Source organism: Myxine glutinosa, chromosome 2 (assembly GCF_964187855.1).
Source record: "Myxine glutinosa chromosome 2, kmMyxGlut1.1, whole genome shotgun sequence".
NCBI lineage: Eukaryota > Metazoa > Chordata > Myxini > Myxiniformes > Myxinidae > Myxine > Myxine glutinosa.
The window spans coordinates 163,096,647-163,111,043 of record NC_136262.1 but is presented as its reverse complement, the minus strand read 5'-3'; the positions used below and the strand labels follow the sequence as shown (position 1 = coordinate 163,111,043).

At 44.8% G+C, this 14,397-nt stretch overlaps 2 protein-coding genes across 14 annotated transcripts in view; both read right to left on the bottom strand.

The window, feature by feature from the left end:
* The window catches only part of LOC144890982 (protein FAM200C-like), a 1,200,974-nt gene extending 1,196,122 nt beyond the window's left edge, over nt 1–4,852 (bottom strand). The window contains exon 1 of the mRNA XM_078772874.1: nt 2,913–4,852. Within this exon, the coding sequence (XP_078629000.1) occupies nt 3,038–4,852 (1,815 nt within the window). The 3' untranslated portion in view covers nt 2,913–3,037. The remainder of the gene's footprint in view (nt 1–2,912) is intronic.
* Nucleotides 1–14,397, bottom strand: part of LOC137421113 (heparan sulfate glucosamine 3-O-sulfotransferase 1) — a 461,391-nt gene that overhangs the window by 69,797 nt on the left and 377,197 nt on the right. The gene's annotated exons all lie outside the window — the stretch shown is intronic.

The window sequence follows — 14,397 nt, the reverse complement described above, 5'->3', positions numbered from 1 at the left end:
CGTATACGAAATACGAAAAATACGAAAAAATAAATAAAAAGAACACCATGAAGCACATCCTGAAGCTTGGGATTTCCGATCATTAAGCATTTTGAGTGGTGATATGTCTCAAAGATTGCCCCAGAAGCTGCTTGTGGTAGCAAGTTGGCAAATGATTCAAGAACTCCACTTTATCAGAATGTGAGAGGGCAATTTATAATGAGTGAAGGGAAACCCTGGTGGTCAATTCATTGCATTAAGGCTTTCCTACTACAGGAGGTTTGTGTGAAGGAAGCAGTCATGCGGCATGAGCTGGAAAGCCAAATTCCCATTCAATAGGCCCATTTTCCATTGATCAGCACACTGCCACTGCAACCAAACAGGCATGCAGATAAAACATGTCGTAGATCTCACACACGTACATACATAACCAGGGATCGTTTCACCTCATGTGAAATGCAAAACTAAAGGTCAACGTTTCATCAATAATTTTAAAGATGGTTCTAATATATTTTAAAATGATGCCCTTGGTTGCACTAGCCTGAGGTTGTGTAATAAAAACAATATCAATATTGCAGTGGTAATAAAATGAAAACCAATGCAAAAAAGCAAAAAAGCATTTCAATTTCAATTTCTCAAAAATAAGGATAACCTTTGATATGGTATATCACATTTGCAGAGAAAAAACGAGCACAAATTAAATTCAGACATACTATTGGAAGTTAAAAAAGGGGAAAGTAATTAAATCATTCAACATGCAAAAATAAAAAGGAAAGTTTTTGATTTTGTTGTTACCTCCGCCACCAAAGGTGGATAGAGGTTATGTTTACACCCACGTCTGTCTGTCTGTTTGTCCGTTTGTTTGTGAACAAAATATTTCAAATCGTTGTGGACTGATTCGGACAAAATTTTGCAGAGAGATAGCATGTGTGACAACAAGGACGAACTGATTCGATTTTGGTGAAGATCCGGATCCGAATCCAGCTAGTGGAATTTTTAAGTGATTCTTCACCATTGAGTGATATGGCCAACCAGGCGGAGGTATTCTCTCTACTGAGTGCCGTTCTAGTTCATAATTAACTCATTTCTAAACCATAGTTTTGGCTTTACAAGCCTTTTTGGCAATATCATCCCAACCCCTCAAGAGAGAAATTGATCCACGGACACGTTTCTGACTCGGTGGTCTGCCTCAACGTGACGTGAACTTTAGTAAACCATCAAGAAGATTGATATTTAGAGCTGTAGCAAAAACATTAAAACAATAACTCTTAGGTAGTAGGTTGTAGACAGCAACCGCTCAGGGTAGTACTACCGTTCGAACTTAGGAGCGTTAAAGTGGTGCCCGGAACCATCTTGCACTCTCCGTGTCAGGATTGCTGGTCTTACTTTCTGCCTCACTCAAACTAGAGCTACCGGGCTAGCATTAATCTCTCTTTCTCGCAAACAAACGTCATAGACTTTTCATCACACACTTTTCTTTCTCATTTTCACTCTTTACATTCTCTCTCTTTTATTTATATTTATGCAGTTCTTTTATTTAAGGCCGGACCTCGATGAGGACTATATAGTCTGTAACTGGAGCCTTCAACGTAAAAAACAATTAACCAGGGAGTGCACCATGGCAATGTTAGTCCAAATTTCCCTGTGCTAGGTCAGATTCTCCTCAGTTTCATGTCCTTTTTTTCCCCCCATGATTTCAGACATGTACATACATACATACATAGAATTGTCTTGCTTGGGGGATACACCCATGACATGAGTGGGTACCCCAAGCACGTTTGCAAAATTTGGAGATTGGCCCAAGGGTATGGAATTACATATAAATCAAATAACTGGCTTATCACACATGCGCGCACACGTGCACGTGCACACACGTCTCTCAACCATAAATGTAGGGAATAACCAATCAGCTCTCACCAAATCAATTACCCCAGGAGGCTAGGATTATCAAATAAATTAACACCCATGCTGTTTGAGACAAAGAAAGTTGCATGAAGCAACCATGAAGAGCGACACAAGGCAAGACCTTTGCTGTTTCAACATCGACCCAAATTATTCTACAGCTGCAGGCATGTCTGCAACAAGAATTCGGAGTACTGTATAATGTGGATGTCATCAAAACTCCACCAAAATTGACACTGACCTCTACGATTTTGGTTCAGGTCTGGATCCAGATCCGGCCTATAAGTGGGATGCAAAACAAATTCAGCCTGGTGGAGGTATACGCTCTACCGAGTGCAATTTAAGTTTTTTCATGAAATCGCCCATTAACAAAGATTGCTCCCAAATAATGACTAAACTAGAGCGAAGTCGATGGTGCACCATCATAAATCCCCAAGCTTCCTACCTAAAGAGAAGTTGAAAAATGGCAAAATGTTCCACAAGGAATGACCTAATATCAAATGTTGTTAATTTTTTTCCCGTTTTAACCCTTGTGAACCTATGTCCGTCCGTTCCCCCTGGTGCAGGAACAGTGGTCAAATCCAAGAAAATTGTTACATATTTCATGCCTCCCCCAAATGTTGATTGCATACACAAATTTACATAATAAAAAGTAAAAAAAACAAAAACTTTTCACTCCAACCCCCCCCACCCCCCTTCCGACCTCAACCCCCCCCCCCCCCCCCCCCACTCCCCGGCCAGGGCCGGGGCAAAAATGATACTCCTCTCGCACAATCATGCCATGTGGTGATCATAGCTACCAGTTTGGTGAATTTCTCTCCCACTGTTTATGAGGAGACGTGAGCGTGATTGACGGACAGAGACATGATGGAGGCAATTACAATATCCCCCCATATTTTTTTTCCAAAAAAGCGTGGAGATTAAAATTATCCATAAAGAGCTTGCTGATCAATCCTGAGAACATTATGTATAAATTAAGGCAATAATGTAAAAAAAAAATTTTAAAAAATTTTGCAGAGATATTAACAAACACCTTATGCCAGGGGTCAGGAACCTTTTTGACTGGGAGAGCCATAAAAGCCAAATATTTCTAAATATATTTCATTGAGAGCCATATAGTATTTTTAACGTATAATAAATTAAATATGTCTTACTTTTAATGCGACTTCTGGTGCTGCATGGTTTTGCTGATGGCCTTGTAGTCTGGTTCATACGTGGTGAGGTTGAGCTTCATGCAGGCGTTGAGGCTTCCATCAGTTAAACGTGAGCGTAGGTTGGTCTTAATGTTCCTCATATGCGAGAATGACTGCTCACATGCATATGTAGAGCCAAACATGGTCAATACGGCAATACTCACACGCTGCATTGTGTGGTATGTCACAGGAAGCTCGTTCCAAGTTTTAAGAATCAGCTGGTCTTCAGGTTGAAGATTTTTCATTTCTGTCCACTTGTGTTCCCTCGCCAGCTCTGCTCGCTGTCGCGCAAGACTTTCCAACTCTCCATTAAGTGACTTGAACTTACTCATCCACATGTCTGATGCCTTCAGGTCAGCAACTTCCAGCTCAAAGTCTCCGATAGAGACCCCGGGGATGCATGTCAGGTCGATTTTGTCCACTGCACACTCATGTGGATGAGTGATGAACTTGAAAAGACCAGTGCGCGCACGAAATTCTCCAAAACGTGCTTTGAATGACTGCAGGAGATTGGACGTAAAGCCAGCTAGCTGCTGGAGATCCAGATGTTGAGTGGAGTCACTTGCTAAGCATGCATCTCTAAATTGTTGCAGTCTTTCAAAGTGCAGAAGACGACCTGTTTCAATGTCCCTGAGAAAGACTTCCAGCTTGCTTTCAAATGCAAACACTGCTTGTTGAAGGGATGAGATTGTATTTCCAATACCTTGCATTTTCACATTGAGCTGGTTCAGATGGCCAGTTATGTCCACGAGATAGTGAAACTGCAGGAGCCAGTCAGTGTTGTCTAGCTCAGGATGCTTGACGCCTTTCATTTCAAGAAAAGTCCGGATTTCACTCAGGCAAGCTGCAAAACGGCTGAGCACCTTCCCCCTTGACAACCAACGCACGTTGCTGTGTAAAAGCAGACCGGGATAATGATTCCCAACTTCTTCTAACAGAGCTTTAAACTGGCGATCATTTAAAGCTCGGGCAACAATAAAGTTGACCACTCGAATGACCAGCGACATCACCTCACCAAGCTCCTGGCCACACGTCTGAGCGCAAAGCGCCTCCTGGTGCAGGATGCAATGAAAACTTAGGATGGCTCTCTTTTCATGTTCACGGAGAAGCGCTACAAATCCTTTGTTCTTCCCCAACATACAGGGTGCACCATCAGTACAGACAGAAATAAGTTTATCCATCGGTAGTTTTTTTTCTTTAGCAAACTCCATGAAAGACGTGAATAAATCCTCTCCTCTTGTTGTCCCTTTCATTGGCAAAACAGCCAAGCTTTCCTCACGCAGTGTGTCACCTGAAGCATACCTGGCAATTATACTGCACTGAGATAGATGGCTAACGTCTGTTGACTCATCTAACGCGAGAGAAAAGTATGTCCCGGCGTTTATGTCCTTAATTTGTGTTTCCTCGACTTGATTTGCCATCATGATGCTACGATCGTGCACAGTTCTTGCTGACAGGGGCATGTCTTTTATTCGTTTGATTATCTTGTCTTTATTTGGGAAGTCATCAAACAGTTCATTGGCCACATCAAGCATGAATGTTTTGGCATACTCGCCATCTGTGAATGGCTTTCCATTCCTTACTATTGCCAAAGCACCCGCAAAGCTAGCGGAATTCCCGTCACCTTGCTTGGTCCACACACGTAGTTGCTGCTGACTCGCCTGCACTCTCCGCTGTAGCTCCTCGCATGCCCTTTTCCTGCTGTCCCCCGCTGGATATTTCGATGCAAATGAAGCATGGTGCGTATCGAAGTGCCGCTTTATATTTGACCATTTCATCGATGCAATTTTATCATTGCATATTAGACACCGCAGATCCTGCTCTCTCACCAAATGCAAATTCCTCTGTCCACGCAGCCTGGAATGCACGGTAATCATCGTCTTTTTTTCTTTTCGCCATCTTTTCCGTTACAAGGGTTGAAGCGGATAAACTAGTTGGCTATCTGATAAAATTGATTTCTTCACCTTTACAATGACGCGGACATGCTCGCGAGCCATTGGTTCCCGACCCGACCCACGGGTGACCCGTGACCCGTGAAATTTATCTTCAAAACTAATTTCTGTTTACTTTAAAATGACACTATTATTAAGAAATATCACAAGTATTTTAAAATCAGTTCCAAACTGATTTTTTTTTTTTCCAACTCAAAATTGTCTGGGAGCCATATGCCGTCACCGGAAGAGCCATATATGGCTCGCGAGCCATAGGTTCCCGACCGCTGCCTTATGCTATCAACAAAGAGAAATATCCACAAACCATTTTTTTTATTTTTACTTGAAGTGATATTCATTATAATTAGAATGGCAAAAATGGATTATACAAAACATTTTGGAAATGAACTCTTCAATTACTCTTCTTTAAGATCAGAGGGATATGCTTGTTTATGGCATTGTGGTTAAAAGAAAACATTACGTATGTCTAAAATCTGTTTTGGGGTTTTTTTGTATACATAGCACATCGAGGCTCGTGGAAGAGCTAGGAAAAAGAACCAAAATTTTTTATTTAACAGGAAATGCAGCCCAAACAGAAGGTGGTCTTTTTGGCTTCTACGGACTCCTCTCCACCCTAGCTCTGTCCCCTATGTCCGGCCTATCTGTGCTCTGACCCCCAAATATTCGTACAGGTCGCACAAGATCTGCCAGTAACCCTCTTCTGGTGAAACTGCCAAAATCAAGACTCTCTGCCCATCTTCACTCCTTCATTCCTCTTTACTCCCACCTCTGGAACAAACTCCCTCACTCCCTTCAATCCCACTCCTCCCTCCAGGTCTTTAAAACATCTGTTCACCACCATCTCTTATCTTCCCCCATCCAAAACCTTGATCACTTCTACCCCTGTTAATTCATCCCAGATCCAGTTTTTTTTTAAATGCGGACTTCTTTCTTTCCTGGAAGATCTAGCAGTGTCCATGTGTTTTACACCTGTCCCCCCCCCCCCCCCCCCACTCCCATGCCTCCTCCCCACAAGCCTTCTCTCTCCCACAGATCTCCCGATGTCCCTGTTCTCTGCTGTTGTACTTGTGTTCTTCCCTCTCTCTCCCAATCTTGTCTCCCGCTTCCTTTGTTGTATGTTCTGTGTCTTTTTTTTTTTTTGTGTGAATGATGTACAGGCTTACACGAGCCTCGATCTCGTAGACAAAAAAATAAAAAATAAAAAAAATAAACCGATTAAAGCATCCGTCTTCATTTAAACTTGCATAATACGATTGAATTTACTTCGTTTAACACTTATTCGTCAGAACGTGAAATACGGTAATCATCACAGGTACCAGTTTCAGAGAATGACACAGGTGAATACGAGGCACTGACAACGAGACAGCAAACGTCATGATTGTTGAACTACACCCCCCGACGAGCAGGCTCTTCTGTGCCAGAACGTTAAAACGCGAGAAGCTTGGGCTCCTAAAAACGAGTGCATAATCCGAGTAAAGCTAACAATGACCCACGGGTGATCACAAAACGGCAAATTATGCATCATGTCTTCCCAAGGGTAACCAAAACCAAGCCTAAAGTACATTTTTGACAGGCCAATTAAGGGAAGGTCCTGTTGACCTGCTAGGCCGTGTTCAAAAAGGGCATTGCGTGCGTGAGGCGTGCGGCGTTTAAAATTCTGCGGCACCGTAGTTAATTTCATGGGAGGCTGTGCAGGCCCTGCCATGACCGTAAAAATTAACTGCTCGGTTTTGTGGGTATATCATGACTTGCCTCCCTGAGCTTTCAAATGAAGTAACTCAAGAACTCGAAAAAGAATTTAGGATTTTGATTTATTCACCCTGCCATCCCTCAAAAAACAGATGGGATAAATGTTTCAACAAAAGGCAGTGGAAGTGATCACGTTGTTGCATTGAAGTTAAAAAAAAAAAACATGTAAAAATGGTTCACGCCTCAGGTCACCATCCCATTGCAAAATGAGTTCCCTTTCGCTTGAAGTTGGCTCAGCAGAAACATCTTGACCTACTTGTTGAAATGACAAAGTACAAGTCAAAAGGGGGAGGGTAGGTAAGGGAAGGATTGGGGTGAGCGTACATTAAATCCCACGTGCCCAGAACACTCCAAGTCCCTCGAGTGTGTGGCGCCCACGGCGGGCAATGGGAAAGAACGAATGTTCACAGAAATTACAGACCTACACTAATAAGAAGAGCCTGTACAGGTCAGATAAGCCTCTCTTCAGAAGGTACAAAGCACGTCTGCACGCCCACACAGCTCTCTGAGGTTATGTTTAACCGCAAAAGGGGGTGCAGGGACCCCTATATAAGTTGTCCATTCGAAATAAAATGCATCTCCACCGCTGAACTGTGAGCCTGCTCTTCATCTCTTTCACATTGCTTTTTGGATTGGGTTCCGAACCTTTCGCATCTATTGTGAAGTACACAATCATTTTAGATCTACATTTTCTCCCCAGGACAAATCCAGGCGTTATGTGAAGGTAGACATCAAGAGGACATTGATCGAGGTGCGCGAACAGCAGTGGGAGGCTAAGAGAAACTGACGTTTTGGAGGAGAGCCTTTATTTTAACCCTTCGTTGGAGGAGAGCCTTTATTTTAACCCTTCGTTGGAGGAGCCTTTATTTTAACCCTTCGTTGGAGGAGCCTTTATTTTAACCCTTCGTTGGAGGAGAGCCTTTATTTTAACCCTTCGTTGGAGGAGAGCCTTTATTTTAACCCTTCGTTGGAGGAGAGCCTTTATTTTAACCCTTCGTTGGAGGAGCCTTTATTTTAACCCTTCGTTGGAGAGCCTCTATTTTAACCCTTCGTTGGAGAGCCTCTATTTTAACCCTTCGTTGGAGGAGAGCCTTTATTTTAACCCTTCCTTGGAGGAGAGCCTTTATTTTAACCCTTCCTTGGAGGAGAGCCTTTATTTTAACCCTTCGTTGGAGGAGCGCCTTTATTTTAACCCTTCGTTGGAGAGCCTATATTTTAACCCTTCGTTGGAGGAGAGCCTTTATTTTAACCCTTCGTTGGAGGAGAGCCTTTATTTTAACCCTTCCTTGGAGGAGAGCCTTTATTTTAACCCTTCCTTGGAGGAGAGCCTTTATTTTAACCCTTCGTTGGAGGAGCCTTTATTTTAACCCTTCGTTGGAGGAGAGCCTTTATTTTAACCCTTCGTTGGAGGAGAGCCTTTATTTTAACCCTTCGTTGGAGGAGAGCCTTTATTTTAACCCTTCGTTGGAGGAGAGCCTTTATTTTAACCCTTCGTTGGAGGAGCCTATATTTTAACCCTTCGTTGGAGAGCCTTTATTTTAACCCTACGTTGGAGGAGCCTTTATTTTAACCCTTCGTTGGAGGAGCCTTTATTTTAACCCTTCGTTGGAGAGCCTTTATTTTAACCCTTCGTTGGAGGAGCCTTTATTTTAACCCTTCGTTGGAGAGCCTTTATTTTAACCCTTCGTTGGAGGAGCGCCTTTATTTTAACCCTTCGTTGGAGGAGCGCCTTTATTTTAACCCTTCGTTGGAGGAGAGCCTCTATTTTAACCCTTCGTTGGAGGAGAGCCTTTATTTTAACCCTTCCTTGGAGGAGAGCCTTTATTTTAACCCTTCCTTGGAGGAGAGCCTTTATTTTAACCCTTCCTTGGAGGAGCGCCTTTATTTTAACCCTTCGTTGGAGAGCCTCTATTTTAACCCTTCGTTGGAGGAGAGCCTTTATTTTAACCCTTCCTTGGAGGAGAGCCTTTATTTTAACCCTTCCTTGGAGGAGAGCCTTTATTTTAACCCTTCGTTGGAGGAGCGCCTTTATTTTAACCCTTCCTTGGAGGAGAGCCTTTATTTTAACCCTTCGTTGGAGGAGCGCCTTTATTTTAACCCTTCGTTGGAGAGCCTATATTTTAACCCTTCGTTGGAGGAGAGCCTTTATTTTAACCCTTCCTTGGAGGAGAGCCTTTATTTTAACCCTTCCTTGGAGGAGCCTTTATTTTAACCCTTCGTTGGAGAGCCTTTATTTTAACCCTTCGTTGGAGGAGCCTTTATTTTAACCCTTCGTTGGAGAGCCTTTATTTTAACCCTTCGTTGGAGGAGCGCCTTTATTTTAACCCTTCGTTGGAGGAGCGCCTTTATTTTAACCCTTCGTTGGAGGAGAGCCTTTATTTTAACCCTTCCTTGGAGGAGAGCCTTTATTTTAACCCTTCCTTGGAGGAGCGCCTTTATTTTAACCCTTCGTTGGAGAGCCTCTATTTTAACCCTTCGTTGGAGGAGAGCCTTTATTTTAACCCTTCCTTGGAGGAGAGCCTTTATTTTAACCCTTCCTTGGAGGAGAGCCTTTATTTTAACCCTTCGTTGGAGGAGCGCCTTTATTTTAACCCTTCGTTGGAGAGCCTATATTTTAACCCTTCGTTGGAGGAGAGCCTTTATTTTAACCCTTCCTTGGAGGAGAGCCTTTATTTTAACCCTTCCTTGGAGGAGAGCCTTTATTTTAACCCTTCCTTGGAGGAGAGCCTTTATTTTAACCCTTCCTTGGAGGAGAGCCTTTATTTTAACCCTTCGTTTGAGGAGCCTTTATTTTAACCCTTCGTTGGAGGAGAGCCTTTATTTTAACCCTTCGTTGGAGGAGAGCCTTTATTTTAACCCTTCGTTGGAGGAGAGGCTTTATTTTAACCCTTCGTTGGAGGAGAGCCTTTATTTTAACCCTTCGTTGGAGGAGCCTATATTTTAACCCTTCGTTGGAGAGCCTTTATTTTAACCCTACGTTGGAGGAGCCTTTATTTTAACCCTTCGTTGGAGGAGCCTTTATTTTAACCCTTCGTTGGAGAGCCTTTATTTTAACCCTTCGTTGGAGGAGAGCCTTTATTTTAACCCTTCGTCGGAGGAGCGCCTTTATTTTAACCCTTCGTTGGAGGAGCGCCTTTATTTTAACCCTTCGTTAGAGGAGAGCCTTTATTTTAACCCTTCGTTGGAGGAGAGCCTTTATTTTAACCCTTCGTTGGAGGAGAGCCTTTATTTTAACCCTTCGTTGGAGGAGAGCCTTTATTTTAACCCTTCATTGGAGGAGAGCCTCTATTTTAACCCTTCGTTGGAGGAGAGCCTATATTTTAACCCTTCGTTGGAGAGCCTTTATTTTAACCCTTCGTTGGAGGAGAGCCTTCATTTTAACCCTTCGTTAGAGGAGAGGCTTTATTTTTGCTTTGATGAATGGTTATAATACCCAAAAATGACCGCTTATCCTTGCATCCCACAGCAGATAGCACACCTCATTCAATGTCCTGTTGATTGCATCCATTGTTCTACCTGTCTGCCAACGCAGATCGACACTAGCCTTCACTAGCCAGCCTAGTACTTCATTCCATGTTATGTGAACATGTTTAGCATTTGAGTGTATACATACATATACATAAACACATATATATATATATATATATATATATATATATATATATATATATATATATATATACGTATATATATATATATATAATGTGTATATATATATATATATATATATATATATATATATTGTTACAGACACGACTTTGATGTTAAGGTGGGCCGAGCGGAATGGCCGTCGTGTCCGCACAAATTACCCGACTATACTCGACGTTGACGAAGTCGCGCTACGCTGGCTCAATAAGAAAAAGAAGACACCCGGCTGGGTTATAATGACACAATACGACACCAGGGGTTCAGTTCTCAAGACCTCCGGAGGAGGTTATATTAAGGCGGAAGGTTAGATTACAACTACAAGAGGGACAGCATAGAAAGACAGGCACTTAGACACACTCTTATATTAACCCTAGACAGACGACAGATAAACGGGACAACGCTGACTCACACGGGGTTTGATGGCTAGGAAAGGCAGATAGCGATGGCTCAAGGTGCACTCTTGGCTCAAAGCAGGGTACACGGTTCGGTCCAGAGATGCGGGGAGGTCTCGTCGCAGCGCTCAGAGGTGACGTTCTTTCTCAGGCCTCTCCAAACTCAGGCGCATCTGTTTCAGCGCTCGCAGGTCCGTCTTTCTCCAGCTGGGGGCGAATCTCTCGTCACATCCGGCGCGGGGCCGCATATATCCGGCGGGGAGTGACACGCCCTCGGCTCGTTAGCTCCGCCTCGTGGAATCGGCACGTTGCTTCTCATTGGGTGCGTGCGGGGGGGGTTACTGGCTCCGCCCCCGACGAGGAGCTGACAGCCAGCCCCTTCGGGGTAACCCCGTGGAGCGCATGGTCTGGAGCTAATCGAGCCGGTGTGAGGACGCATCCTCCCCCGCTCCGCCGCCATCCCCTCTGTTGTTGTTGTAATTGTTGTTGTAGTTGTTGTTATTGTTGTTGTTTGGGGAAGAAGATGGGAGGAGGTATGGGAAAGGTCCTAAACTCACTACTGATGCCATATAATCACATTCTGGTGCAACGAAGAGTCATAATTAATGGAAACGAGGCCTTAACTGACATAGATTAAGAATAACTAGGAAGATGTCCGAAAGTTGGCTACGTGTGGTGCGGTGGACCTGGGCACGACATTTAATGGGGGAATAAGGGGAAGGTCGGCTCTACTGATTGTTATTTACATGCAATGGGACTAGGGAATGGGGGATTGGGGAAAGTTGGGGAGTATTGGAGAAAATAGGGGAATATTTACAAGCGGATATGGAGGCCAAATTCCATATTCGCAACATTGCACCCTTCTCTACCCTCGGGGCGTCCCGACCCGATAAATTTTTACCTACTTTAGTGTGGCACGCAATGTAGTTCCCTCTACTATTAACTCTACCCTGAGTGCGACAGTTTTACAGATATTCACAAATGAGTAAATATGTCCCCCTGCGACGTTGCACCCTTCTCCTCACAGAAACACACCCACAGGATAACCGAATCCGGAAAGAATTCGCAAACTACACATACAGCCGGTAGGGAGCATTATTTACAAGATTACGCTGATATCTACACTACGATCCAGGACCTGTCTTTGGAGGAACACATGCAGATGTTATGCATAGAGAGAGCGCGCTTGCCAACATCGATACACCAACCCACGAGTGCTCTGTGGCCGACGGCCTTTAATAACGTGCAGAGCACCCTTCCCGAGCATCAACAGCACCACCCCACCACCAATCGGTGCAGTCACCATTGTTCATTGGAATAAAAATAAATTCGACAACCCCTAACCCTGCAGGTGTCTCTTGCTCTTCTTGTGGTGCACTTGGTGGTGTTAACAGTGGTTCACCTTTATGGCATAGGTGCCACGTTGACCCATAGGTCCTTCCACGGGTGGTGCTTGGCCGCAAAAGAGCTGCGGTCCATTGTGGGTGGCCACAAACATTGCGGTCCATATGGTGTATCGATCCAGGCAGCCAACAGCGAAAGTGCAGGCCCACAACTGCGTAGCCAGCACCTCTCTCTCCTCTCTCTCTACCCCAAAGCCAGATCCTCGGAGGTGGGAGACAAAAGAAGAAACAAGTGAGTAAGGTGGTAAGGGCGCAAAAGTGCACGCAATATAAGGTAATGCACACTGGGGGCACATGGGAACCAGGTGAGACAGGTACGTTCCTATCGTACGCCCCCCCCCCACCAGGTAACCTACATGGCCCCTCCCTTACCCCTTACTGTATCCACAAAACACAACACTACCCATAAACATCTACTTTACAAATCAACAAACATCCCTACTGTCTTCCCCGTTCCTCCCATAAACCAAATTCGTCTTCTCTCCCTCCTAACCAATCAAATTTGCCATTTTCAACTCTCATCAAAATTTGCCATCTCCAACTCAACATCAAAATTTGCCATCACCAATTCATCATCAGTCCCTCCTAGGGAGGGAGAGATGGAATCACCCCAATGTCTCATCCACGTCGTGATGCGTCTCACAAATCCAACAACAATTCTCATTTCTGCAACACAAACAAAGAAAACACAGGTGTGGAGTCATCATCATCACCACAGGTAAGTGGCTGCGTATGGTGCGACAGGTTCATCAATCCTAACTATTTCCTAAATGACTTTAACAACTTTACACTACCCGGGGTCTTTCTCCGGCCAAACCATTGGCCCTCTTACACTATGGGTTCTAAAAACCAATTCCCATTGGCCAAACTGTGGTGCTCTTCAATTTGGGGTCTCACTCCCCCGATTCATCTCCCGGTGCCCTCGTACAATTTCTGGGCTGTGGCGTGTACCTCTCCCAGTGGGTCTACCCACCTGCACCCCTCCACCACTGCAGTTGCCTCCGAGCTTACCTGCTCCTTACCCTAACCTATCTACCTGGGGAAGGCCCTCTGGCGCTCTCCCCACTCCGTGCCCTCTCTGGCACTGGGCTGCCCGATCCACACCCGGGATCCTCAGGCACCCACTCACAACTACCGGCTCCCAGAGCCCACCTGCGGCCTCACCTGGCCGACATCCTCACAGTGGTGGAGTGCCCAACCAACTACACACACTAACAGGCTACACGCCCAGCCATTTCCACAACACTAATGCACCCATTCACAACACCATTCTGCAACCGCACCACAAATGCCAATATCCAACCACAATTTACCTACACCCTCTACCTAACACTTACACTACCCGCCCCGGGTGCTCGTGAAAGGGGTCCACTCTTCCCCCATCCACACCTTCGCACCATGCACACCACTCCGTACCACTCACTCCAACTCTCTCCACACACCTGTACCTGCACACCTGTGCTCTCACACCTGGTGCCACCGGCACCCTTCTCTCCCCAAGCGCATTCGCGCTGATCCACACACTCACTACTCATACACTGCTCCACACACCTGTCCAGTTGCACACCTGTGCAATCACACCTGTTCAATCCTCACACACACAGCATCATCTCAGCTAACTACTCCCTTCTGAAACTTGCGCTTCCCAGTCGTCCCTTTAACTATTGCGCTCCCTCGTCATTATAATCCACACTAATCTACCTGCGTCCCCACTACAGGTATCAGTCACTAACTAACCTTAACGTTACCTACTGTCATCTTCGCTAGATCCCTACACACAATATCCTAACCCACCCGGGCTAGTTTTCACTGCCATACACCCCATAAACTATTGCTCCTTTGCCCCCACATGGGAAGGATGGTGGATTTGCCATCCCACCACATCGGGGGTCTCTCACTACCAATTTTGCACATCAAATTTCAACAAATTAAAAATTTGCCAATCACTGCCCATCATCTGCCAATCACTACTGCCAATCCCTTGCCAATCATCAAATTTTGTTTTTCTCTAATTTTGGGTCCAAAACACTAACCTCATCACCCAGTCTACTCACTAATACCTCTCGGTGCGCCAATCCCTGTCCAAAGCCCGGTTTCGTAAAGCCAAGCAATGGATGCTGGTTGTTTTGTGCCAGCGGCTGGATGCATCCCGCATTCGGTGCAGGGAAGGAGGTTTACC